At 32.0% G+C, this 25,625-nt stretch overlaps 1 protein-coding gene across 5 annotated transcripts in view; it reads left to right on the plus strand.

The window, feature by feature from the left end:
- The window catches only part of LOC118181152 (uncharacterized), a 96,889-nt gene that overhangs the window by 31,375 nt on the left and 39,889 nt on the right, over positions 1 to 25,625 (plus strand). For all 5 annotated transcript variants that reach the window (XM_085811654.1, XM_085811651.1, XM_085811652.1 and 2 more), the window contains 7 exons: positions 943 to 1,807; positions 3,305 to 3,353; positions 8,305 to 8,422; positions 9,489 to 9,644; positions 18,129 to 18,236; positions 20,767 to 20,919; positions 25,250 to 25,363. In XM_085811654.1, coding sequence (XP_085667780.1) covers positions 943 to 1,807; positions 3,305 to 3,353; positions 8,305 to 8,422; positions 9,489 to 9,644; positions 18,129 to 18,236; positions 20,767 to 20,919; positions 25,250 to 25,363 — 1,563 coding nt within the window. The remainder of the gene's footprint in view (positions 1 to 942; positions 1,808 to 3,304; positions 3,354 to 8,304; positions 8,423 to 9,488; positions 9,645 to 18,128; positions 18,237 to 20,766; positions 20,920 to 25,249; positions 25,364 to 25,625) is intronic.

The raw sequence follows: 25,625 nt of genomic DNA on the forward strand, positions 1-25,625 counted from the left end.
CTTTTTACAATTTGTGATTTTGATTTACATTTGATTATCAGATACGCATGGTAAAATTGGAGCTCAGACCCTTAAGCTAAAGGTATTTACATGTTACGGCAACCATCTTGGTGCTATTTTGTGATTTCTTATTGGTTGAAAAGGTAAAAGTTACTTGTCAAATACAAGTTGGCCATTTTCACACTTTTTAAAAAAAAAGATTCATAAACTGTCAATTTTATCATAAGTCAGCAAACATTATGAACATATCAGAAGAAAACACACTTTAGCAATTTAAAACACAAATTTAAATTAACTCAGAATTATATGATACATTAAAAAATAAAAAGCTTACATTTTTCATGAAATCTGTAATTTTTTCTTTGCTGTTCTTCTCATTGTGTACACAGCAATTTAATTTCACTTAAAAAACATTTGAAAATCACATAAATAGGTTTTGTGATCAACCTAGGGATTATTCACTGCTATCAGCCAATGCATCTCATTACTGTTCTCTTCAGTGATTTTTGTGGTAAAACACTCTATTCTTGTACTACGGGTACTTCCTTTCCTGACAAATTTCACAAGTGCATATTTCAAAATTGAGTTGAAAGGCAAAACATTTTATGATTTATGTACAAAAATTATTTTAACTTTTAAATAATGAAAATATTGCAAATGAAAATGTTGATTGACTGAAGAACTGTTATCAGCATGGTTGCCAGAATTTGGCATATTCTGAAAATTTGATGACTTTTAATAAGGTAGTTGTGATAAAAGGTAAGTACCGATATAAAGCATATTTGGTTATTCTTTCTGCATGATCTGCTGAAGTAGTGTTTTAATAGTTGTTTTGCATGTACATTTAGCTATCTTCATTACATAATTTTATAACTGGTTATTACAAACTGCTGTTAATTTGTCATTATTTACTAAATAAAAATACATTATCTTTTTCCGTAGTGTGCAAAGCAACTTCCTTCTAATATCCTTGCTGTTCTTATCAGGAAGCTACTTGATATATCTTGGGATGAAGAGAATTTTCTTTATTATACATGGCATATAATTCTAGAAGTACTCATTCACAAATTTTGTGAATCTGAAAAATGTTCAGCACTTGCAAAATGTTATCCATTCCATTATAAATTTATTTGTTCTGAAAAACCCCCTGTGTGTATTACTACCAATTATATAGCTGATGATAGTATGAGTGTTGATCCTAGTGCTAATATTAATACAGAAAATCATAACAATATGAATTTTGCATATTCCTATGATAATGATCTGATGGATCTTTATAAAAGTTTATATCAGAATCTGTGCTCTAAACCTGAACAAGGAACTGAAACTATTACTTTTGTAAATATTCTCCTACATGCTTGTAAAACACTGTTTAAATTTTACAAAAAGATTATCTTTGAAAAAATAACCCATGTGCCTGAAGAAATTATGAAACTGCAAACATTACTGGAACATTTTCTTCAGATAGAATCAGTTCAAATGATACTTAAATCTGCCATTTCTGTGAATGCAGACTGCTTGCTGACTCATACTTTTATGATGGAATCATGGGGAATCAATGAATGCTACCTTACTTTTCTTACATTTTATTCTTTGAAAGATTTAAAGGAGTTTTTTCATTCGCAATCTGAACTAGCTAATTTTGAAGACATGACATCAAACATAAAAACGAAAATTTTGCATACACCAGTTTTTGAAATTTTGATAAGCTTAAATCCTCTTCTTAAGGAAGATCTAAGTGAATATATGGATAGTCATATGCCACTGCTTTTAAACACTATAAAATACCATTATCCATCAGCTTCAGGTAAGTTTAATCTGTACTTTGTCTTTTAATTATGTTTATCTTTAAAATAATACATTTTTATATGGCTAGGTGGTTGATAAAGTGTACATATACTGCTTATTTTAGAATTTTATAAATCTTATTTACGTGCATATTTTAAGAAAACAAATGCTTTATAAATCTGCCACATTCATATCTGAAAACAGTGTGATGATATAAATTTCTAGCCTTAGAGAAGAATTGCCAATAAAGACTTACTACAATTTCAGTTATTAGGTAAACAATGTGAAATTAAAGAAGTTACAAAATAAAGGATTTGAAATCTGAAAATTAACCACCATATATTTCTGTGTATAAACTGATAATTTTTGGAACTTTTTCTAAAGTTACGTTACAAGGATTGGATTATGTATAGATCCACTAATCTCACAAAAAAAAAAAAAAAAAAAAAAAAAAAAAAAAAAATGTAGGTACTTTTGGGTTAGCCGGTTACAAGTGATAAATCACCAAATATTTCACTTTTTTATTTCTTCAGTTTATGTTTCTCAAATTTATGAAAAAAAAAATTAATTTAAGTGAAATGAGTTGTTTTATTTTTCAAATTGTTTATAATGCTAGTAGTTTGTTGCATCGTCGGAAAAAAATCAGATGTTGGCAAAATTTACACTCGGTTTTCTCCACTCTTCAATTTGATTTTCATTTACAGAGAATTGTTAAACAGCCATGCTGTTGTTAGAATTGTCTGCAAATGTGGTCATTTTCGCCTTCATGGTGACATATTTGAGCACTGAAAGAGATTTTTTTGTTTCCCTTCTTTTAAATTCGGTTTGAATTTTGCGTAAATTTTTTGAATAAAAAATGCACTCTAGGCTTATAAACATATCAACTTATATTGAGAAATATATGGTATTTATTTTACTATAGTAATTTAAGAAGCATAATGAACAGGGATTTTAAAGCAATAATTATCAAGCACCATGTTTAAAATGTTTAAGATGCTAATAAGAATCTGAAAATAAATTATTTCTATATTTTCAAGAAATTGATACCAGATATTTTGATTGTAAGTTACAATTTATTAATGTTTTTAATTTTAGATTATGCTTTTTTAATAGGGATAAATGGAAAAAAATTATAAATCATAGTTATATTTAATAATCCTAAATTGTTTTCACAATGTTGTGAATAGCAAGTACCTTGAAACTAACGAATTTTCAGTCAAATGTCTTTATCTAAATAAATTTTGTCGGAGACTTTTATTAGAAGTTTGTCATTAGGAGAGTACTGTTACATGTGTATTAAACAAACATATTCAGCAGAAACATAAAAATTGTGGTATTAAACTTAATAATATTTCTTGTTGTTGAAGTTTACTTTTATGTATTTTGTATAAATCAGCTTCATCTTAAATATAGATTGTCTTTAAATTGTAAACTGATAGAAGTGTAATACTGTTTGTTTCATATTTTAGTTAATTTAATGCAATTGTTTTTAACATTGACACTTTTTTGTATCCAGTTGCTGCTGAAATAATTTTAATGCATCCTGAAATCTGGGAGGGAGATAAGTAAGTAAATAAATGCTTTAATACTTTCTAAAATAATTAAAAGAAGTTTATTTCCAGTTTAAAAACAATTTCTACTCTAAATAAATATGCTTGTAGTAAAATACTGTGATAAACCGATTTATCTATTTATCTGCGTATATCACTCTGCCCAAATTAGGAAAAAGAGAGATAAAAATTATATATTTTAGCCACATTTGGGGCATGGGGAGGTTTTTTTTTTTTTTTTTTTTTTTTTTTTTTTTAAGTTTGTGTTAACTTATTTCAAGATTGGCTGAACTACTATTGACCTTAAATTTTTACAAATTTCTAGCTTTCTATTTATTTATTTTTTTACTCCTGCAAAGAGGGAATTGTATCTGACCACCTTCAAAATCAAGAGAATTTTATTTAAAATCTGCATTGAACTAACTTTTTTGTCTAATTTTAAATTTACATTGGCATGTTTCTTTTCTAGTTTGATGAATGTATTTTCCAATTTGCTTTCATCAAGAGTTATTGTTGAAGAATCTATGCAGGGTATATTTTTTTTTTCCTTTTGTTTGATTTTTTGCTCTTTTGTTTGCAAAGGCATTTTCTCAATCTGGGGAAAAAAAAAAAAAGAAAGCATCATGTTTATTTAAACGAATACAATGGGCTGCTTTTTGAGACCTTACTGTATGAAATATAGTAGTTATTGAATAATATCTGGTTGCAACAAAAGTTTTCCACCAAAAAACATTCTTAATAAATTTAGGGTGAAAAAAACATGAAAGTAGTACCTTTAGTGCAGGTAGTAATCCCACCCAAATCTATGAGTATTTGTCAATGTTTTGGTAGTTTTTCAAAGCCTTCGATCCAGAAACTTGGCGGTTGCGAGTCCAAAAACGGATCAACCACATTTCGGTCGTCCTGTGCAGAATGGAAGATAGCACCAGCAAAATGTAGCTGCAGGTGTGAAAACGTCCGAAGGAGCGATGTCAGGCCTGTATGGTTAGGTGTGCCAAAAGATCCCATTCAACCCCACGGTCAGCCATTATCTTGATGGAGCATAACCTTTTTACACCAGAACACAGTACCTCGATTTTCTTTGACAGCAGTGTCAACACGGACAAACATCTCACTGTACACCTTACTGTCTAGGATTTTACCTTTTCCCAGATACTCTTTGTGAATAATACCACGATTATCCCACCAGATACAAAAGCATGATCTTTTTGTTAGTTAAATTGCACTTTGTGACGCTGCCAACAGGCTCATGGGTGCAGACCAAGAAGTTTGAAGTGGTCCAGAAGTTTGTTCTTGTGTTGATATTTGAGATTAATCTGTCCTTATCTGCTTGAGTCAGCTCATGCGGCACCCATCGATTGAACTTGTATGTCAAGTTTATGCAATGCATAGTGTGACTAATAGACATGTCATTAATGTCTAATTCTGTAGAAAGCTTTCGAGTGGTTGCATACTGATCTTCCTCAAATTCTCAAATTCAAAACAGGTGGGCATCATCAACATTAGTAGGCCAGCCAGAGCACTCTGCTTCTTGAATGTCACAGTCCTTGTTTTTGAACATTTGGCACCAAACCTTCACAGCTTCATATGATATAACATTAGTACCTAAAGCTATACACATGATTTGGTGACATTCTCTAGCTGACCTTTTGTAACAGAACTGGAAGTAAATGATGGTTCTAATCTGCTAGCATCATAGTTTCGTTTCAGACACCTTGTACTTAATGAAATCTTTTTTTTTTTTTTTTTTTTTTTTTTCAAATTTCACAACACTGTGTTCTAAAGCAAGCCTCTTTCTTTCAAATACCAAATATTGTTTGACAAAATATGATTAAACACAGCAATGCAAACTGCTTATGCAGACAATATTTGCAGTGGCAGGAAACTTTTTTTTAGCATCTAAAATTATTTATTAAATTTCAAACACAAAACTTCATCACTTTCTGATGAAGGATGAAGAAAAAATCTTTAGGAAAATGAAAGCTTGTAATGTTCTTTTAATACTTTTATTTCACTCAGCATGGTTTATTTTGGAGATAACATTTCTAGCAAATAGGGAAAAGTAATTATATTAAATAAAAGGCTAATGTTGGTTAGCAAAATTTTCATGCCAGAGACGATGAAACCCTCAATTAGACATTTCTTTAGTCTGGTAGGCATCCCATATAAATGTCATGTTATGCTAAATAGTCATTATGTCAGTAAGAATCTGTTTTTAATTCAGTACTTCTTAATGTGTGGGTGACAACTCCATATGGGATCATGTAATTAAGTTTAGTGGTAACAGATATATTAGCAAATTTACAAAATTTCTAGTTTTGCAACAATCAAAAACATTTAGCAACACCATATGTATAGTATGTGTGAATTTAAAACAGCTGATCATTTTCTAACCTTTGCAAAGATCTGAAATCTGATTGCTAAACTTTCTTGTTATATTCAAAAGTATGATAGCTATCAAGAGGATATATGGAGTTCATATGGATTCTCATAGTTGAAAAATAAAGTTGTTACATTTTAACGGAGGAGAAATCCAGTTTTGTTAATTTTGTTCACAAGGAATTATGGCTTTTAAAAATGCATTATTTGTCAGATTTTTTGAAAAACTGAATGTTTAAGCATAACACTTATCACTTGAAGGAAATAAATGGAGTATGTTCATGCTGAATTGAACATTTTGCTAATATAATTAAAAAATACAAAATTAAACCTTTCGTTAAAAAAAAAGGCAAACAGGGAAGAAAATTGATATTTAGAGATTAATTGAAAATAATGTTTCAGTGTCTAAAAGTACAAGCTCAAAAATAATTTCCTTCGAATTTTTATGTTGAGAAAGAAACTTGGATCTATAAACCAACTGAAACAATTGAATCTCATTTGAAGTGATTAATACTTACCATCATCATTAAATACTCAATCAAATGTCACATGTTTAAAATTTGAGTTCTCCAACAAATTATTAAATGAATTTTGACTCGGATTTTCCAAAACTTTTTGAAATACTTCTAATCTTAATTTAATATTTTGTACTACATATTTATGCAAAGTGCCATTTTAAATACACATATTTGTAAAGATAAAAAGAATTTCGTGAACTCTGCAAAGCATTGGAAAAGTTCTTCATCTTGTAGTATATTCTTCTAAGCTTTATTGCAGTATATACTTCTAAGATTTAAGGTTTGCATAAAAATAAAACAATGACACACAGCTCATTAGTAAGTATATTTTGTCTTTGGTACCTGTTAAAATTAGATTCATATGTATACCAAAGAATTATTTTTGAAAAAAAATTTTTAATGCTTTTACTGTCAGAGAATGTTTTAATTCGTTTCTTAATTGCCAGTTCCGGCAAATAAAGGTTCAGAAACAAAACAAACGTGACTTATTCATGAAGCCCATTTATTAAACAAAAGATAAAGAACTCAAATTATTGAGTTGATTTTGTGGAAAATTACTCCATTCATCAAGCAATGCTCTCCAAAGTTCCAGTCACATGTAGGAGGTGCTTGACAGGCTGCAGTTGTTCTATCGGATTCAAGTCAGGTGAGAGTGCTGGACATTCCATACAGGTGATATCCTTAGATTGAAGGCATTCCTTTGCGATTTTTATGTGGTGAGGAGGGGCGTTGTCATCCATAAACAGAAATTCTACACCCATGACAGCTCTAAATAAATATACATGTTGTTTCAGAATGATGTCCCGATAAATCTGGCCTGTCATGGTTCCGATCTAAATAGGCAGACCTGTTCTAGAGCCTTGAATAATTCCACTCCAAACAAGCAATCCTACACTATCTTAATGGTGTCGTTCAATGATGTTGTCTTAGGTACTACTTGTAACATGCTTTCTTTAGGGTCTTTTATGACTATGTTACTTATGTTCTTGTGTTCTTGAAGGCCTTGTATGCCACTGTAAACTTATTCTGCTTAGTCATAATAAATAGCTTCTGGAGGCAGGGGCTTTAATCCGTGTAAGGCAGACATCATGTCAGCTAGGTAATGGAGCCCCTGTTCTCTGGTTAACAGTGGTAGCTGGTACCTGGAGTTTTCCATTTGAAAGTCCAACGGGAATCAGACTGCAAGCTAAACCTGGACTAATCGGAAAACATCACATAAGCCTAGTGTGATGATGTCCACATTGCATGTTCTCTACTCCAGGCTAACTGCTGGCAACAGTAAGTTACCATGAGCAGAACACATCTGACAGGCCTGCGAGCATATAGTCCAATCTGTCCCAAACGTCTGCACACGGTTCACCATGAAACTGTCATACCCATGGCTGAAGATAGTTGACGAGACTGGACTAATGCTGTGTTCCATCTTCTTCTTTTGGCAGTTACTGACAGATACCAGTCGTCAATTGGTTTTGTAACTCGGGGGGGGCAACCTGTACTGTAACATTCCATCATTTTCCATCATTCCTGTAATGTTTCCATCATTTTGGAATCATGGCCAAAGCCTAGAGAGAGATGACACTTTGGGCTATTCCAAGTTCCTCGGATACTTCCACCTGAGTTTGCCCACATTCCATATGGCTGATAATTCTACCATGTAAAAAATCATCTGCTTGCCTCCTCTGTATCATAACGATTCGGTTGTGACACTGAGCGGCTTACAGAATGCTTGTGAGCAATTTTACTTATTTGCTACCGTTCCTTGTAGCTTACCGTTCCTTGTCTCTTACACTCGCGTCACTGTAACATATTATCAGCATCATCCAATGGCTTCCTGTAATTTGCATATTATTCTTGAAGATGTGTGCAATAATTCTACAGGTGAAATTTTTACTTTAAAGTTCGATTTCTGTGCGATTCTGAATTATCCTTAATTTATGGGCATGAGTGTATTTAAGGTATCTGAAATTGTCTTAACTCTGATTTAAAACTTGTAAGTTTCATTGTATAAGTTCCAAGATTTAAATCAAATATAAGTTGTGTATTTTTCATAAATGTTGTTTATATTTCAGTGTTATTTCTACTTTAGAAGAGAACACATATTGCTTAGATCCTGAAAAAACATATGCATTGTTAATAAATTGTGCAATGAATGTTAAATCGGACACAGTTAAAATTTCTGTGGTGAAAGTAAGTTTCTTAGTTTTATCTCTTACAAACTAATGTTATAATTTTTAATTGAAAATACCAACCAATTTTATCAATATTAAAAGAAGGAAAAATTTTTTTCAGCTAAAAATAAATTCCAACAGCTAATATATTCTTAAATTTATGAAAATAATCTGCTGATATGCCAGTTAAGAAAGGGAAAAAATTACTAAAATGAATGTTCAATTAAAGTAAAATTAAACTTCAAAATTTTTTCTAAAAAGAGGCTGATAATGCTCATAGATTGTTGGAACTGCTGTTTATGAAATATCAGTAATGAAATGTCTATAATGAGGCAAAAATCAAAAACTGTTTTGTAATATTTAATAACAAATTGTAATATATCATAATCATTTGTAATATATCCTTTTTCCAGTATTTATTGGATAAATGATTTGTAGTAAGTTAAATATCTTGCTAGCAAATGACTATAAAATTTTATTTAAGTAAAACATGATCACTCACCACTACTAAATTTAATAGCTATATTTTATTAATATTTTTTAAGAATATCTTCAGAATTTTGCAGAATGAATTAGTGTATTAAACAGTTTCAGCATATCAAAAAGTCGCCAACTAACTGCCGGTTAATTTTTCATCAAGTTAAATATGTGAAAGACAATACGTATTTTTAAAATAGCAGCACACTGAGAATTCCATAAAAGAACAATGAAGCTAATTAAAAAAAAAATCATAGCAAAACATGTTTTCCAAGAAATCTTTATGCTTTTTTTTTTTTTTTTTTTTTTTTTGTGTGTGTGTGTGTGTGTGTGCTGTTATTTTAATACTAAATATTCTTACATTAAAATTTTCCTTGTTTTAAATACTGAAAAAGTAGTAGAAATCATTTAACAGAATGCTTTTAATTGCCTTTCGATTGTGGTAAAATTGTTCCTTGGCTGAATCTAAAAATAATGTTCATGTTTGCTCGCTAGAATGGCAGAATATGTTCTTGCAGCAGTAGAAACTCCAGCTGATATTGAAAGCATTTTATTTAAATTTCAGTATTCTGGAAATAAAAACATGTTTATAAAAAATTTAATTTCAGTTGCTTCTTAAAGTGTTATCCGAGGCATCAGCTGATATTTACAATGAAGCATTGCAATATATATTGAAAACTTATGGATTCACTGAAAAACTAAGGTTGCCCGACTTCTGCATTCAGTTGGATCAGTTTACACGTAAAACACTTTCTTGTCAAGAGGTGAATATTTTTCCCATTTACTTTTTGATGAATTTTATGCAAATATGTAAAAATGCATAGCCAAATGAAGCAAGTATTTTTTTTTTTATTTAGTGCTTCCTTGTTAAAGTGGTACAGCATTTACTTTTTTTTTTTTTTTTTTAATTTTAACATTTAAGGTAAAACATCATGATAAAACATAAAAACAATTGATATTTCTACTTTCTATATAATTTTTTTTTAATGATTTGCAGAGAATATGTCATTTTACAAATGCATGTAATTCCTGAATTTTTGTGTTCCAGCATTTTAAAAGTGTTTTGGATGGAGTCTAAAACATAGTTGCTTATTAGTGACATTAGTGAAAAACAGAACTTATAATAGTAAAATACTTTTTACAAAAAGTACTTTTATTATTGTTTTTGTTTGAATACATACTTTTCTTTGCCTCTGAATGGCAACGTAAAAAATCAGTTGAAGCACAGTACTTCAGAGAACATTAAGTGTGGAGCTTTCTTTCAATTTGTTTGATGAAGCTCAAATACTACTGATGAGATGTTAAATAGGTTCTAGGTTAGATTAATTTGTTTGGTATTCTAATAAATTCCCGTTTAAACTAGATTGAATGCTGATTTAGATAGAAATATCCCTAAACCACACACATAGAAATTTATATACAGTATTTAGATTTATTTTAGAACTTTGTTAGGTATGCCGCACCATTATTGTTTATTGAACATTCTGGTTACATTAGCATGAAGTTATATTTTTTATTCTTCGATTTGATGCTTACTTTGTGTGTGGATTTGTGTTGGTTCGTTTCAAATGAGCTGAAACTGGCTGCATTTGGATATTATTTACTTGGTTAAGTATTTACACTTCTTGTTCTATTTAACTGGAACTGGTGTAGCTGCCCCACATAGACCTATTGTACAATTCAGTACATCTTGTGTGATAGGAAAGAGGATTAAGAAGACAACTTATTTGACGAGTATTTCGAAAGAATCACAAGTATCAAGATTTGGATTCCATTAAATAGTCGAATATACATCTGAAAAGGTAAGAACATTTATTTTCTCTTTATACAATGGAACTGGAAAAGCTGAAAAAAGTAAGACCTAGTCAAAAAAGCTTAATTACAAGATAAGATAAGAATACTTAATTCAAAATAGATAAGAACACTGAAAGAAATAGGCCAGTGAGTAATTTAAAAGCATTACTAAATTAGTTGAACACTAAAATTGAAAATATCAAATTAACTTATAATTCTTTTAAGAAACAGATTAAAAGAATTTTGATGTGAAAATTAATTCTGCATAAGAGTATCATGATAATCTGTTAGAATATAAGTGTAATCTAATTTTAAAATAGAAGAAGTAACAGAAAGTAGGAAAGATTATAATTCTAATTTAAGGGTAAATGTGCCCAGTTCCAATATTCTTTCAAATCGAAGTATAGAATCAAAGTTCAAGTATAAAATTACCTAAATTGAGTATAAATAAATATTCTGGTGATTCAAGCAGTTAGCAGGAATTTTAGAGTCAATATGATGCAGCTATCCATAGCAATGACTTGTTATCAAAAGTAAATAAATTTAATTACTTTAAGTCACTATTAGGTGGTGTTGCCTATAATGCCATTTCCAGACTTTCACTTACAAATGAGAATTACGATTCAGCTATAGAATTGTTAACAAACAGGTTTGGGAGAAAAGATTTAGTAATAAATGCTCACATGTGTAAGCTGTTAAGTCTTTTCCTTGTTAGAAATTAAAGGGATGTAGAAAATCTTGGGAAACTATATGGTGAGTGTGAAACTTAAATTAGATGCTTAAAGTCAATGAACTTGATACCAGAAACTCACTGTAGCTTAGTTTGTCCAGTAAAAAGTAATTCCATCAATGATTACTTTAGAATATAGTCGCAGTAGAAACAGTTTCCAAATATGGAATGTTAAAGAATTAATGGCATTTGCTGATAAAGAAATCAAAAGGTGTGAAAGAGCTATGCAGTTGAATGACAGTGAAGAAGCAAAAACATGACACAGAGCGGAAATGATTCATAACTAGAAGCATAAATCAAACAAATGTCTTCTCTTCGTTTACAATAATGTAAACACAGTAAACAGTTTGACAAAAATTCACCTAAAACTTATGAATATATTGCTTCAGTCACTAACTACATGATTCTGAGTCTTGTGAAATTAAAACTGCGGATGAGAAAAGAATACTTTTAAAAATCAAACTTCTTGTTTTCTGCCTTAAACCTCAGCACAGAATAAAGGAATGTAAAAAAAGAAAAATGTGTTAACTATGTAATTAAAAGCACAGTAGATTATTTATTTACAACTTGAAACAAAATCAGATAAAATTAAGGTCATGCCAGCAATTTCACTCTGTAAAAATTATGTTCAGGTTAGTTAATTAAAAACCAAAACTTTCTGCAGCACATTGCTGCAAACATGCACTGTAATGATACATCCTTTCTCTGATAAGGATAATTAAGAACCAGTTCATAATCTATTTGACAATGTTTGGATGGAAAATTTTATAATTCAGAACGTATCAGAAAAGTGTAAATTACCTGTTATTTGAAAAGGAGACTTATGCTGCAGCAGAACAAACGTATAATGTTGGGAAAGTCAAAATCAAAAACAGAAATGAACCATCCCTAAATATAGAAATATAAGCTTTAGAAACTAACCAAATATGCACAACTAATTTACTTTTCCTGATATCTCAATTTCAAGCAAAGAATTAATAGGATAACAGTTAGTTGATTCTTGTGAATACAGTGCTAAAAATACTGCTGTTCTGACCGGTGCAAATTACTAACATTAAGTAATAACAAGTAGACTTAAACATTTTAAAAAGAAACTTATAGCTACAGAAACAATATTTGGATGGTACATTCAAGGCCAGACTGATTCTAATGATGAACTATTAACCCTTTGACGCGCGGTGGTCGCATCCTGAAACCACCATTTTCCAAATTTTTTTCCTCCTCTTTTTTCCGAAATTTTTGAATGAAAATGAATTGATTACTGATCTTTTACGTCTAAATAACACAAAATGACTGTAGAATCATATATGTTTTAAGTATTAATACTTCAGATCGGATGCCTTTGAAAATTCGTTTTCGATGAGACAAAATAACCTCCTTTTATTAATATAAACAACTTTAAATTTCAAAAGTTAGTCATCGCACATCATGATTTCTATCATAAGCAATAAAAAATTGCAGTAATTAAACTGCATATATAAAAAAAACCCTCTATATGTATGGCATTTTCTATGTGGTTTCAGGGCATGACCACTGCACCACTAGAGCATTGTGTCACAATGCTTACAATCCTCTAGAGGCTCGGTGGTCGCGCCTTGAAACCACTGGCATTTGCTTCTCAATGGTGTTCGCTTGCTTTTCAAATAGGAATGTTTATTTTTATCCGCATAGATAAAGGGCTTTGAAACCACAGAGTTATTTTATTACTAAACAATACATGCACCTGCCCAGTGAAAAGGTCTTTCTTTTCCAAATGCCTTTCTCTGACATCAACACACTTGCTCCCCAAGCTAGTATTGTGATTTTATAAAAATATTTCCTGTGGTTTAAATTTAATGTAAATATACTTTGCTATAATTAAAAATAGAGATTGCGTAAAAGTTTTATTTAAATTAAAAATATTTTCTGAATATTTTGGGACGAAATACGAATAAAATAAGTATGAATGGGAAACGAACGATCCGTACAAAGCCAAAAAGACCCCCCCCCATTAACATAAAAAACCACAAATTTCATGAGCAAGATGAAAAGAAACTAAATAACGCTGGACATATACCAGTGAAATTTAAATCCAGGCAGTGTACATTTTGTAGCACAAGGAAGAAACCTCACAGAACAAGATGTATGTGCGAAATGTGCAGTGTGGGTCTATGCATGTGCCAAAAAGACAAAACATGCTTTGAACAGTGTCACAAAAAAAAAAAAAAAAAAAAAAAAAAAAATTGTTCTTTGGAGGGGGGGAAAAAAAAAACACTGAGTTCTTTTTTATCCTTATTTTATTGAGTTTTTGAATCCATTTATCCAAATGTCCCTATTATCTAGGTACTTATATTTTCACTACTTAAGAAAAATTACATAAATGTTTATTTTTTAATTTTTTCTGATGATTTGCTTTGTAAAATAATGTAAAAAAATTATATATAATGCAATTATTACATAATTTTTTTTTTAAATCCATAAATTTCGTCTTTTATTGGAAATGCACACGGAAAATGGTAAGTTTTTTTTTCCCTACTACATCAGTAAGTTTCAAAGTCCTAGACGCGTGGTGGTTTCACAGTGCGACCACCACCCACAGAACAATGGGCAAGACTAGGTTTTTTTAAATTCATATATCATTTGTCTCTAGAATCATAATGTTCAATTTCTAGAGTTTTTAGTTAAAAAAATTATAAAAATAATATCGCGCGCATCAAAGTGTTAAAAATGGACATTATTGTTGACAGTAAATCGATTTCAACTCAGTTAAAGCAGTTTTGGGAATTAGAAGTGCTGGGAATTGAATAAAGGAAGGAAAATAGTAAGATAGATAACGATATTTTGAAAAATTTTAACAGAACTGTCAAATTTAAGTAAATGCAGTATGAGGTTAAATTCCCTTGGAATGAAAATTCATATGATTTAAAAACGAATTGTGTAAATGCTGACTTTTCCTTAATAAACTGGTTAAAAGGTTGAGAAATTATACACTGCTTCATCAGCTGTGTCACTCAGTTATAGAACAGCATTTAAAAATAGGTATAGCCGAGGAAATAAATTGAAATCTCTGTACAACTAGGGAGAATTTATTACATGCCTCACCAGCTAGTTATTCAATCTGACATACCCTTAAGAATTGTATCTGATGCATGCAAACTATTTATTTGAAAAATGAATATTCTTTAAATTATTATTTCTGTACTAATTTTACTCCACCATTGTTAGATATTAATGCAATTTCGTACACATAACATAGCATTTACTGCTGACGTTGAACAAGCCTTTCTCCAAATTTCCCTGCTACCTGAAGATAGGGATGCTGCGAGATTTTTTATGCACAAATAACCTTACAAGAAAAGATGGAAAACCCCATATGAAAATGCTTAGGATGACTTGTGTTTTGTTTAGCTCTACATTTAGACCATTTTTGCTTGCCAATCAATCAAAATCAAAACAAAACATGCTTTTAAAGAAATAAATCAGAAAGCAGTTAAACTATGGAACAAATGTTTACATATAGACAACTTTATAGATGGTGATGAAGACAAAAACTAAACTTATATATAAAGATATAAAAAATATATTGAGAGCTGCCAGTTTCAACATGCGAAAAGGGCAGAAAAATTGTATGAATTTGCACGAAGTTTTTGACAAACATAAAAATGGCGAAATCCACAGTTCTGGAACAGAGAAAGTATTAGGATATAAGTGAAAGTACAAAGAAGATCTTTTGAAGATAGAATCTCAAAATCTTAACTTTTGAAGCTCAAGAAACGGAAAAGCTAATCACTAAGATAGAAGTTCTTAAAACCCTTGGAAATTTTCATGATCCTATTAGATTTGTAAGTCAATTAACTATTAAGTTAAAAATACTAATGCAGGAAATTTAGCAATTGGTATAGAATAGGATGATCTGTTGCCGTCAGACTTTGAAAACAGAATGAAAAAAAAAATGGTCTACTGAGCTATCAATGATTCAGAATATAAACATTTTGAAACATTACTTCTGAAAGACTAGTAAATGTGAATTGAGAGGTATTCAAATGGATTGCTTCACCAATGCAAGTTAGAAGGCATATGGAGCTATGATTTATCTGTGATACATTACAGAGGACATTGAAATAGGAAATAGTTTTGTAAATTTCAAAACCAGAATAGCTCCACTGAAGAAGTTGTCTCTTGCAAGACTAGAGCTGATGGAAGCACTTATCAGAGCAAGATTAGCCTCATATGTCAAGAACAGATAGAGAAGAGGCTCCAAATGAATGGACACTTTTGCACAGATTCTTCTGCGATGATACATTAGATAAAGGGCAATTTGAATAAATGGAAGACATTCATCAAACGTCGAGTAATGGAAATGCAAGCGAAAACATCACCTGAGTCCTGGAATTACTGTCCTGAAGATGAAAATCTGACCAGAAGAACAAAGACAAAATCCATGAAAGGAGTTAGCTGAACTGTTAAATAAATATGTGATAAGTGCTGGCGTGGACCTAAATGGTTATCACAGAGTATTGATTCATGGCTTGAATTCGCAGAATCAGTAAAAGTATTCAAAGATAATGAAAAACTTGAACTTGTAGTGAACTCAGCAGTCACAGGTGAAAGTTCCATTGAGAATGGATTCATCAAAAAGTATTCATCATATAGTAAGTTAATTAGAATTACTGTGTGATGTTTTAGGTTTGTGAACAACAGTAGAATCCACCCTTAAGAAAAGAAAATTAAATGCTTCTGAACTGCAGAATGCAACAAAGGTGCCAGTCAAATGTGTACAGCATTCCGAGTTTCAACCTGAAAATAGGTACCTGCTGCTAAAACAACCAATACTAAATATTTATAAGGTTTCATTTTTAAATGTATTTCTTGACAGAGGTGGAATTTTATGAGTTGGTGGGAGATTAAGTCTCTTCAATCATTCAGAAGTTCTGAAACACCAGCTTCTTCTACTTAAAAGACACCATTTCACTGAAATACTCATAGATTATATCACAAAATAATCTCTTCATTCAGGCATTCAAACAGACATTTCTCTTATTTGACAATTGTACTGAACACCTTCTGGAGTAGATAAAGTTAGACATGTTATAAATGAATGCATGGCATGCTTTTGGACAAGAAACCAAACTATAAAACAAATGAGAGGAGATTTACATAAAGATAGAGTAGTAATATGTAGACAAGTTGAAAAAATATGACTAGACTTTGCAGGACCAATTATCACCAAACCTAATTTGAAAAGATCTGGAATTACTTTAAAGTCATATATCACAAAATTTATTTGCTTTAGTACAATAGCTATTCATTTATAAATAGTATTGGATTTATTTGTCTATTGAAGCATTTCTAGGATGTCTTTGAAGATTTATTGCCAGATGGGTCCAAACCCTCCATTGTTTGGAGTGACAATGCTATAAACTTTAAAGGAATGAAAAATTTTCTTGATAACCTCCTTAGAATTTGTAGATCAGATCCTGTTCAGCACTTTAGTTCCGAAGAAGGCATAACGTAGAATTTTATTCCTGCTCTTTCCTACATTTTGGCAGATTGTGGCAGGCTAATATAAAATCAATTTAGAGAATTTTGATAAAGGTAACGAAAACAGCAATTTTAATTTTGAAGAGCTTTATTCATTGATTACACAAATAGAAGCTTCCTTGAACTCTTGACCTGTATCACCAATTTCTGCTGATCTAACGGATCATCAGCCTTTGACTCAAAGTCATTTCTTAATAGGAGCTCCACTTTTGTGCATACCAGAACCAATGATGCTATAAATTCTTTGTCCTTTTTTCTAGGTAAACCTTAATTCAGAAACTTAGAGCTAATATCTGGAACCATTGGAGTGTGGAATATCTCAACCATTTGCAGACTTGTTCAAAATGGAATCAACCAAAACCCAACCTCAGAGTAGGATAAATAATTTTGCTGAAGGATAAAAACAAAATTGTCATGAAGTTGATGCTAGCTTGCACTGAGAAGATCTTTCCTGGTCTGGATGGATTAGTAAGAATTGTGAACATCAGAACATCAGATGGAATCTTTCGTTGAACCATCTTCAGTATCAGTCCACTCCCATTTGCATATGATGCTGGACAACTGGGCTGCACTGTGTGTCAGGATATTCCAGATTAAATAGACACTTTTCTGTGCCTCTAAATCACAATGCAAAATTGATAGAAGCACACTGAGTTAGAGAACGCTCAGTGGCAACAGTATGAATTTTGGAATTTGCTTTTGATTTGTTTGATGTAGCTTGAATGCTGCTAATGAGATGTTAAATAGATTTTAGATTAGGTTAATTTATTAGAATACCAAACAAGTTATTCTAATCTATGTTAATATATTTAGATATTTTGCATAATATTTATACATACAGTCAAATCTAGCAAACACAAAGTTCATGTGCTTGGCCCTCGCATGCTTTGCCAAAATCATTGAACTTTAATTATGGGCAATCATTTTAAAGCTAAGCATTTATCTCTTTATATATCCTTTTTGGCATCATAAACCGTAAAGGTGATGTTATTAAAAGATGTTTCAAGAGCTGTAAAGAGGCAATCATATACTTTTTCTTTTTGATTATGTATATGAAAACCAATATACCATCATTTGTTCCTGTTAAGGAGAATAAAGTAATTTTAAGTAAAGAGTTTGTTTGCCATTACTTTAATTGGATCAGTATAATCACATGGTGGTTCATACTTCATAATTATGAATTTTTTTTTTTTTTCTTTTCAAGGCTGCAAGTTTTCTTCTTCCTTTATTTATTCAGTCACCAAAAGTAGTCCTAGAGAATGTTATTGAACAAGCTGTTCTGAAAGCCTCTAAAGACAATGCCGTAATTCAGGTAAGTTTTCATTTCTTTTTGTATAATATAAAGTCATTTTGTTTTATTCAAAATTCCAGTTTTTCAAATATTAAGTCCTTAGTGAATCCTTTTTGGTGAGCACAGGCGTCATGACCTCATGGGCCCAGGGATATGCCGTCCTTTCCTTTTTTCCTTACCTTTGCTACTATGCTTATTCTTTATCCGTGTCATTTCCTTTTCTGAGGCTGGGGTTTAAACTGAGATGCTGTTATGTCTCTTCTGTTTTTAACTTGATATGGAGAAAAACTGCCTGTGTTTGTTTGCAATGTGGGAAGAACTATATTGCTGAAAAAGAGAGTCCTGTTAGTTAAGGCAAAAGATCCTGGCCCCAACACAGTACTTTCGTTTCTGCTTCAAATTGAAATGGGAGGCACTTAGTAGATCCTGATAGTGTAAATTGGCTTAATATCGGTAGCTTTAGAATAAAGAGTCACGAGGTCTTGCTTTTTGGAAAGCAGAATGTAAGCTTCAGTGAACATATAGGATTGGTTAGCCCTGTAACAGGAATCTACGTTTCCTTATTGGGCTCCATGATGGATTGGAGCCACTAGATCTGAGACTTTTATTCTCTCAGAAATGGGTAGTCTAAATGAACCTTGCATTTCAAAAAGCACAATGAATCCTAAAAAGATAAAAACACGAGTAAATGTTGGTGGGAATCGAAATAGATCTTACTTCGTTTCCTAGGTATCAGCAACACAACAGATGAGTTTCAGAAACTGTCATCATTCCTTATAGAAAAACATGCAGTCAAATAATGCAAGCGTATCAAAGAACATCAAATAACTGCATCGGGGCAATCTGCTAATTGAAACCAATTCTCTCAGTCTGTAACCCATCTCAGATTAAGAAAACTTAACATGTCAATGTAAATCTCTGAATATACAAAACTCTTAATTTTGCTGTGAAGTGATCTTGGAGTTCTGTCTCTTTTTCATTACAGAGGAGGAATTTGCTTCTGAGTTGTTAGATCAGAAAGTCTATGCTGTTAAGATATCAACATTCGTAAAGAAGGTTAATTCATCAACAGAGGCGTAGCTAGTGTTTTCAGTGCCCGGGGACAACTGAAGATTTTACACCCCTTTCTGTATGCCATGAATGGAAAACACTTCATTCTAAAATTATGTACCATCAATTTGGCGCCCCCTGGATGCTGTGCCCGGGGACAGATGTCCCTCTTTGCCCCACCCTAGCTGTTCATCAGTGTAAAACACAGGATCCTGACTTTCAGCTTGCTTGATCTCCCAAAAGTGTAAAGGTTGGGTATCTTCATTGTCCTGTAAGACCATGCATCCCTAACCCCATGTGATGATTCCAGTGCCAGCACTTTGGACACACAAAGATGTCTTGTCATGGCAGCCCTGCATGGGCTGCTATATGGATGGTCATAACATTGATACTTGCATCATTTTGTATAAGCTGCAAAGGGAAGCACAGTTTTAGAGACCAAAACACACACACACACACACAAAAAAAAAAAAAAAAAAAAAAAAAAAAAATATCATGTATCCTGAAGCTAGGAAACTGGTCCCTGGTACTCAGTTTTGTCGATTTTTTTTGGGGGGGGACTGTTGCTGTAAAATCAGCCATCTGCATTTACAGCAATAGTCACCAAAACAGCCATCTGCATTTAACACAGAAACCCACAAGCAAACAAAAAAGAACCAACAACCAATCCACTACCCCCCTTCAAAAAAAAAACAGCAATACTGAAGAACAAATCTGCAGAAATAAAAAAGATGGAGAGGGGGGAAAGGAAAATCTCCGGCATGTGAGATGAACTATTGGAGATTCTAGAGACATGCTGTTTTTAACTGTTTTGTGATTTTGCTATTGAATTGACTTTGATATAGCATTAAAGCACCAAGAATGTCATATTTCATAAATAAAGTCAGCACACAAAATGTTAATAATTTAAAAAAAAAGGTTTTATAAAGCCATCTTAGTTAGAAAACTGAACATTGATATGATGAACTGAGAAAAGACTTGAAAAAAAAAGAAGAAAAAGAAAAATGTTAATGTATGCAAATGCAAACAGATAATGCTGCATCAGGAATTCTAAACATATACTGCAATGCTGCTTTTAAAATTTTTGTAATTTTATGGTTGAATTGTATGTGGCGTAAGTGCGAAGAAAATTATGCATAATTATAAAGCTAAACGGGGGGAAAAAGTAGGTGTTGCAGATTGGCAGGCTGTAAGCTCAGAAAAGTAGAGTTTTATTTATTAAGTATATGTATATTTTCTCATTTATCTATTTTATTTATTTATCGACAGTTTTAAATCTTATGTATATATATGGCATTAAAGCATGAAATCGCATTTTCTGTCTTCAGTGTTCATATGTAAAATTACTGCTTAGTTAGAGAAACCTCTATATATGTGTGTAAGCATGATAGTATATAACAGCAGCTGCAGTTAAATTATATTTCTGTATTCAATTATTATTCCCTGTTCTCTTATATTATATCTAAAGTAAACTACATTTTTTTTACAAATTTTATTATAGACACTAAAGTATGTGCCCAGTCTTTGCAAGTACCAAAGTTCTGATGAAGATATACCACCTCTAATAGAAGTATTGGCACAATACTATTTAAAAGCACAACTAAAACTAGATGAGTGGAAGGATTTGATGATATTAACTGAAAATTTAATAAAAGTATGTTATTTTACTTTTCCTTATTTGCATTTTATAGCAGGTAGAAACATAGTTTATAAATGAAACTTTCATGTACCCATTGTTCATTTATTGCTACTACTATATCTTTTTTTCTTTCTTTTTTTGTTCATAAATTTTAAAATTATGGTTTTATGTGTATGTAATGCCATTTCTTGTGCAAATTTTCTATAGAAATGTATTCCCTTTTTCCCCCTTCTCTGCTTCCTTTTTTCTTCTCTCCCCCCATGTGAATGCGTATTAAACCATAATAAATAGTTTAAGTTTTAAATTGAAAACAAATAAATAAATTCAGTAATTAAATTGAATAAAAATCATATTGTTTAAAAGATCAAATGCTTCATATAGCATGCTAAAAGCTAATAAAATTAATTTTGTAGTGATTTTTAGGTCATTTGTTATTTTTATTTTTGCTGTGTTTGAAGGAATAATTGTTATTATCATAATAAAAAAGCATTTTAATTTTTTTTCTTCATTTGGCAAGAAAATATAAGTTTTGAAGCAAATATAGACCTAATGTTTTTATATATACACTGGTGGGCAGCTGCTAAGGATGGATCACAAATGGCTATATTGTGCATAAAAAAATAAGTGTGGTTGGATGCCAAATGAAATAAAATTGGCAGAATACTAGGACATAATAACAAAGATAATTTGTTATGCTCGAAATCCAGAAGGCTTTGAAAAGTGTTCGAGGCCTTAAAATGGTCATTTTGTGCTGAATACATAAAAGTGAAAACTATGCAATTACTATCCACAGGCATGCTGATGTAATATGTCAATACGGGTTATGACCATCATGAAAGGCGATGCAAGATTCCAGATGTCATATCATGCTTTGCACAACATTATCCAGCAGCTGTTGCAATTTATTTCATTCCTCTTTTAGTACACGGATGAGGTATCTTTGTTTATTAGAAGGTATTGTCAACCAGCAAGATTCCTTTCCAAAGCATCTCAAACATTTTCAGTGGGATTCAGACCTAGAGAACGTACTGGCCATACAAGGCATTGAATATCCTCGTCTCTAGGTACTCCTGGATGGCAACTGTTCAATGTAATGTTGTGTTGTCATCCATGCAAACAAATTTAAAATTGACAGGACCCAGAAACATGTAAATGTGAGGCAAATATACACCTAATGTTTTTATATATACACTGGTGGGCAGCTGCTAAGGATGGATCACAAATGGCTATATTGTGCATAAAAAAATAAGTGTGGTTGGATGCCAAATGAAATAAAATTGCCAGAATACTAGAACATAATAACAAAGATAATTTGTTGTGCTCTGAAATCCAGAAGGCTTTGAAAAGTGTTCGAGGCCTTAAAATGGTCATTTTGTGCTGAGTACATAAAAGTGAAAAATATGGAATTACTATCCTAAGGCATACTGATGTAATATGTCAGTACGGGTTATGACCATCATGAAAGGCGATGCAAGATTCCAGATGTCATATCATGCTTTGCACAACATTATCCAGCAGCTGTTGCAATTTATTTCATTCCTCTTTTAGTACACGGATGAGGTGTCTTTGTTTATTAGAAGGTATTGTCAACCAGCAAGATTCCTTTCCAAAGCATCTCAAACATTTTCAGTGGGATTCAGACCTAGAGAACATACTGGCCATACAAGGCATTGAATATCCTCGTCTCTAGGTACTCCTGGATGGCAACTGTTCAATGTAATGTTGTGTTGTCATCCATGCAAACAAATTTAAAATTGACAGGACCCAGAAACATGTAAATGTGAGGCAGCAGAATATCATTAATGTAATGTTGGCCAGGTCATAGTCCCAGTTGGAAGCACATGGAAGTGACATACGGCCATTGATCATGATCCCAGCCCATACTATGATATTGCTTGTAAGATATCGGTCCCTTTCCAGTATGTTTGCCAGACTATATGCAAAACCATTCTCGCATCAGATTAACTGACATTTACAATCCAATGACAGATTGAACGTACTCTCATCTGAGAATAGTACACAAGCCCAGTCATCTTCCCTCCAATTCCAATGCTGATGACACCATTGCAAACAGGCATAACAATAATGTCTAGGTAATGGAATGCACACAATGTGACAACAGGCGCATAATCCTCCTTGATGCAAACATCTGACTATAGTTTTTTGAAGATTCACTTGCCAGTAGTAGCAAGTAACTGATTTGCTACTAGCTTTGCTGTACCGGTTCCTTTTTGTGCCCTATTAAATGTTTTGCTGCATGCCATACATAATACACAGTTACCATTAATTAAGGAAAAATCACAAAGATAATGATTACTCAAAAAGTTACATGTATAATTTATTGAAACTGACCCACAGTATGCAACACATAGTAAGGTATAAAATAACATAAAAGAAATTACCAGACAATTATAGTGTTATAGAAATTAGCATATATATAAAATAAAAAAATAGGATGTGTCACTTTGGTGTAGGAAAATTACCTTCAATATGAAGTAAAATCTTCCCTAGAAACAATACAATACATATAGCAATGTGCAATGCTGTCAATTATGCAGTCTATCATTTCCGTAGAAAGTGAGAGCAAAGCAGTTGCAAGCATGGCAAGGATCTGAAGAGGAGAACTCAGAGCAGCTATATGTCTTCCTAAAGCATTCCAAACATGCTCGATGGGATTTATGTCTGGTGATCAAGTTGGCCATTACATGCACTGAATTGTTTGCTGCTGAAGATAATCATCCATTATGCAAGCCCTGTGTTATCACATACAAGTGTTATCATCCTGTAGCAGGAAATTATCACCTATTGCTCCAGCATAAGGGCACACGTAAGCATCAAGGATGTCATTTCTATAGTCCTGAGCATTCTCGGTTCCATATGAAACAATGTGGAGTTCTGTATGTCCACCCAAAGAGGTATTACTTCAGGCACAGACATTACCTCCTCCATATGCATGTCTTTCACAAATATTTTGAGGGATGATAACGGTTCCATGTCCTCTCCAAATCAAATAACACCTACTATCGCCGTGGAGGATAAACCTGGACTCATCGCTAAAGAGAACAGCCCTCCATTGATCAACTGTCCAGTGAACATGTTGATGTGCCCAACTCAAACGTTCTCTTCTTTGATGTGACATGAGTGGCCCACAAATTGTTGGTCACCTCACATACAGCTTTTCTTCATGAAGCCTTCTACATACGGTTGACATCAATTTTCCATTGGTGACAGCAAGGGAGATCCGAGTTGAGTTGGAGCTGAGGTTCTAATCCTTCGTGCGCATAATAACAAATATCGATCATCAGAGCTTGTCGCAGCAGTTAACTGTCTTTGACTGAACCTCTTGGATGCCAAATCTGTGGTTAGAAATTGTTGCTAAAACCTATGAACCACAGAAAGACTCACAATTAGCCATCTGGCCATTTCTGTCTGACTTTGTCTTGCCTTTACTTAATTATTAATATTTTTATAATTATGGATGTGTATTATTTCTATATGTGATTTAAATGAAAAAAATGTAGATTGTTTTAAACTTATTTATTCCTAACAGCTCTCCATCAAAGTTCTTCAGGCAAAGGATGCCTGGAGGTCACTGTTACAAATTGGCTATCCCAGATTTCTTATCTCAGTATCACAGTGAATTTTGCAGGCCTGCTCTGAAACATGCAATTTTATGCTTCTTGCAGATGACATATTTCGATTGCAGTGCCACTAATTTGGATACTGCAGTTTCACTCAACAATTCTTATTTGACAGCATATTCAAATTTTATATGGATTGGCTTATTTTTGAATGAGTTATTGCTATTTTTGTGATTTTTCCTTAATTTTCGAAAACTATTTATGTATTTCTTGTAATATTCTATGAAATATGATGACTTGTAGGCAAGAAGTATGTAAATAATGTTCTTTCTATCATGTATAGTAAAAGTATAGTAAACATTTACCTTAACAGCAGCTACTGCATTTTTATTTTGTGTTTTATGATTTATTTCCACCTCTTTACATGAGTATCATAGTGCGTTTTGTGGTATATTAATAATTAATTATAATATGTTTTGTAAGTGATCTGTTATAAAAAGTTTTGTTTGAAAAATTCTGCTTAAAAATGCCCCTAAAATGCAGTTTGCTTGAGAAATGATATTGCATTTTCAAGACCTGTTTTAGAGTAAAGGAGGTCTAAATTATAATTTACACTGGAATTTCGCTGGGAGGATTTTATTTCAATGTAGTATTTCTTTACAATATTAAAAAATTATTCACATGGTTATAATCCACCATAATATGAACTGCAATAATTTGTATGTTTTCTTAAAAGTTTAATTTCATGTTATGCTTATTTACAGGTTCATGCAGAAAATAACATTTTGTCTATTGATTTGTTTCTAACCCAATGCATTATGCCAGGTTTAAAAGTGGAAGATGTTAGAAAAGCAGATTTCCCTTTAGAATGTCTCAATGTGAGTTGTGATTTATATCTATATTTTGTTTACTGTATGGTTATTTCCTGTTATGTTTTTACCACCAATCCTCAAATTCCATATCACAGATTATGTTCTTACTGCATTAATATAATATTAACAAGACATAGTGCACAATAAAAATTAAGCTTTATTTAGGAACATCGCGCATACTCCCCGACAGCCTGCCTGTTTTGCTCTGCTCGCTACTCGTAAGAAACTTCTCCTCTAGGGTTGCCACACTTATCGGAGAGCGCAAGGC

The sequence above is a fragment of the Stegodyphus dumicola genome, chromosome 2, assembly GCF_044657685.1.
Source record: "Stegodyphus dumicola isolate Sdum_Otavi_A_Nest chromosome 2, ASM4465768v1".
Lineage (NCBI taxonomy): Eukaryota > Metazoa > Arthropoda > Arachnida > Araneae > Eresidae > Stegodyphus > Stegodyphus dumicola.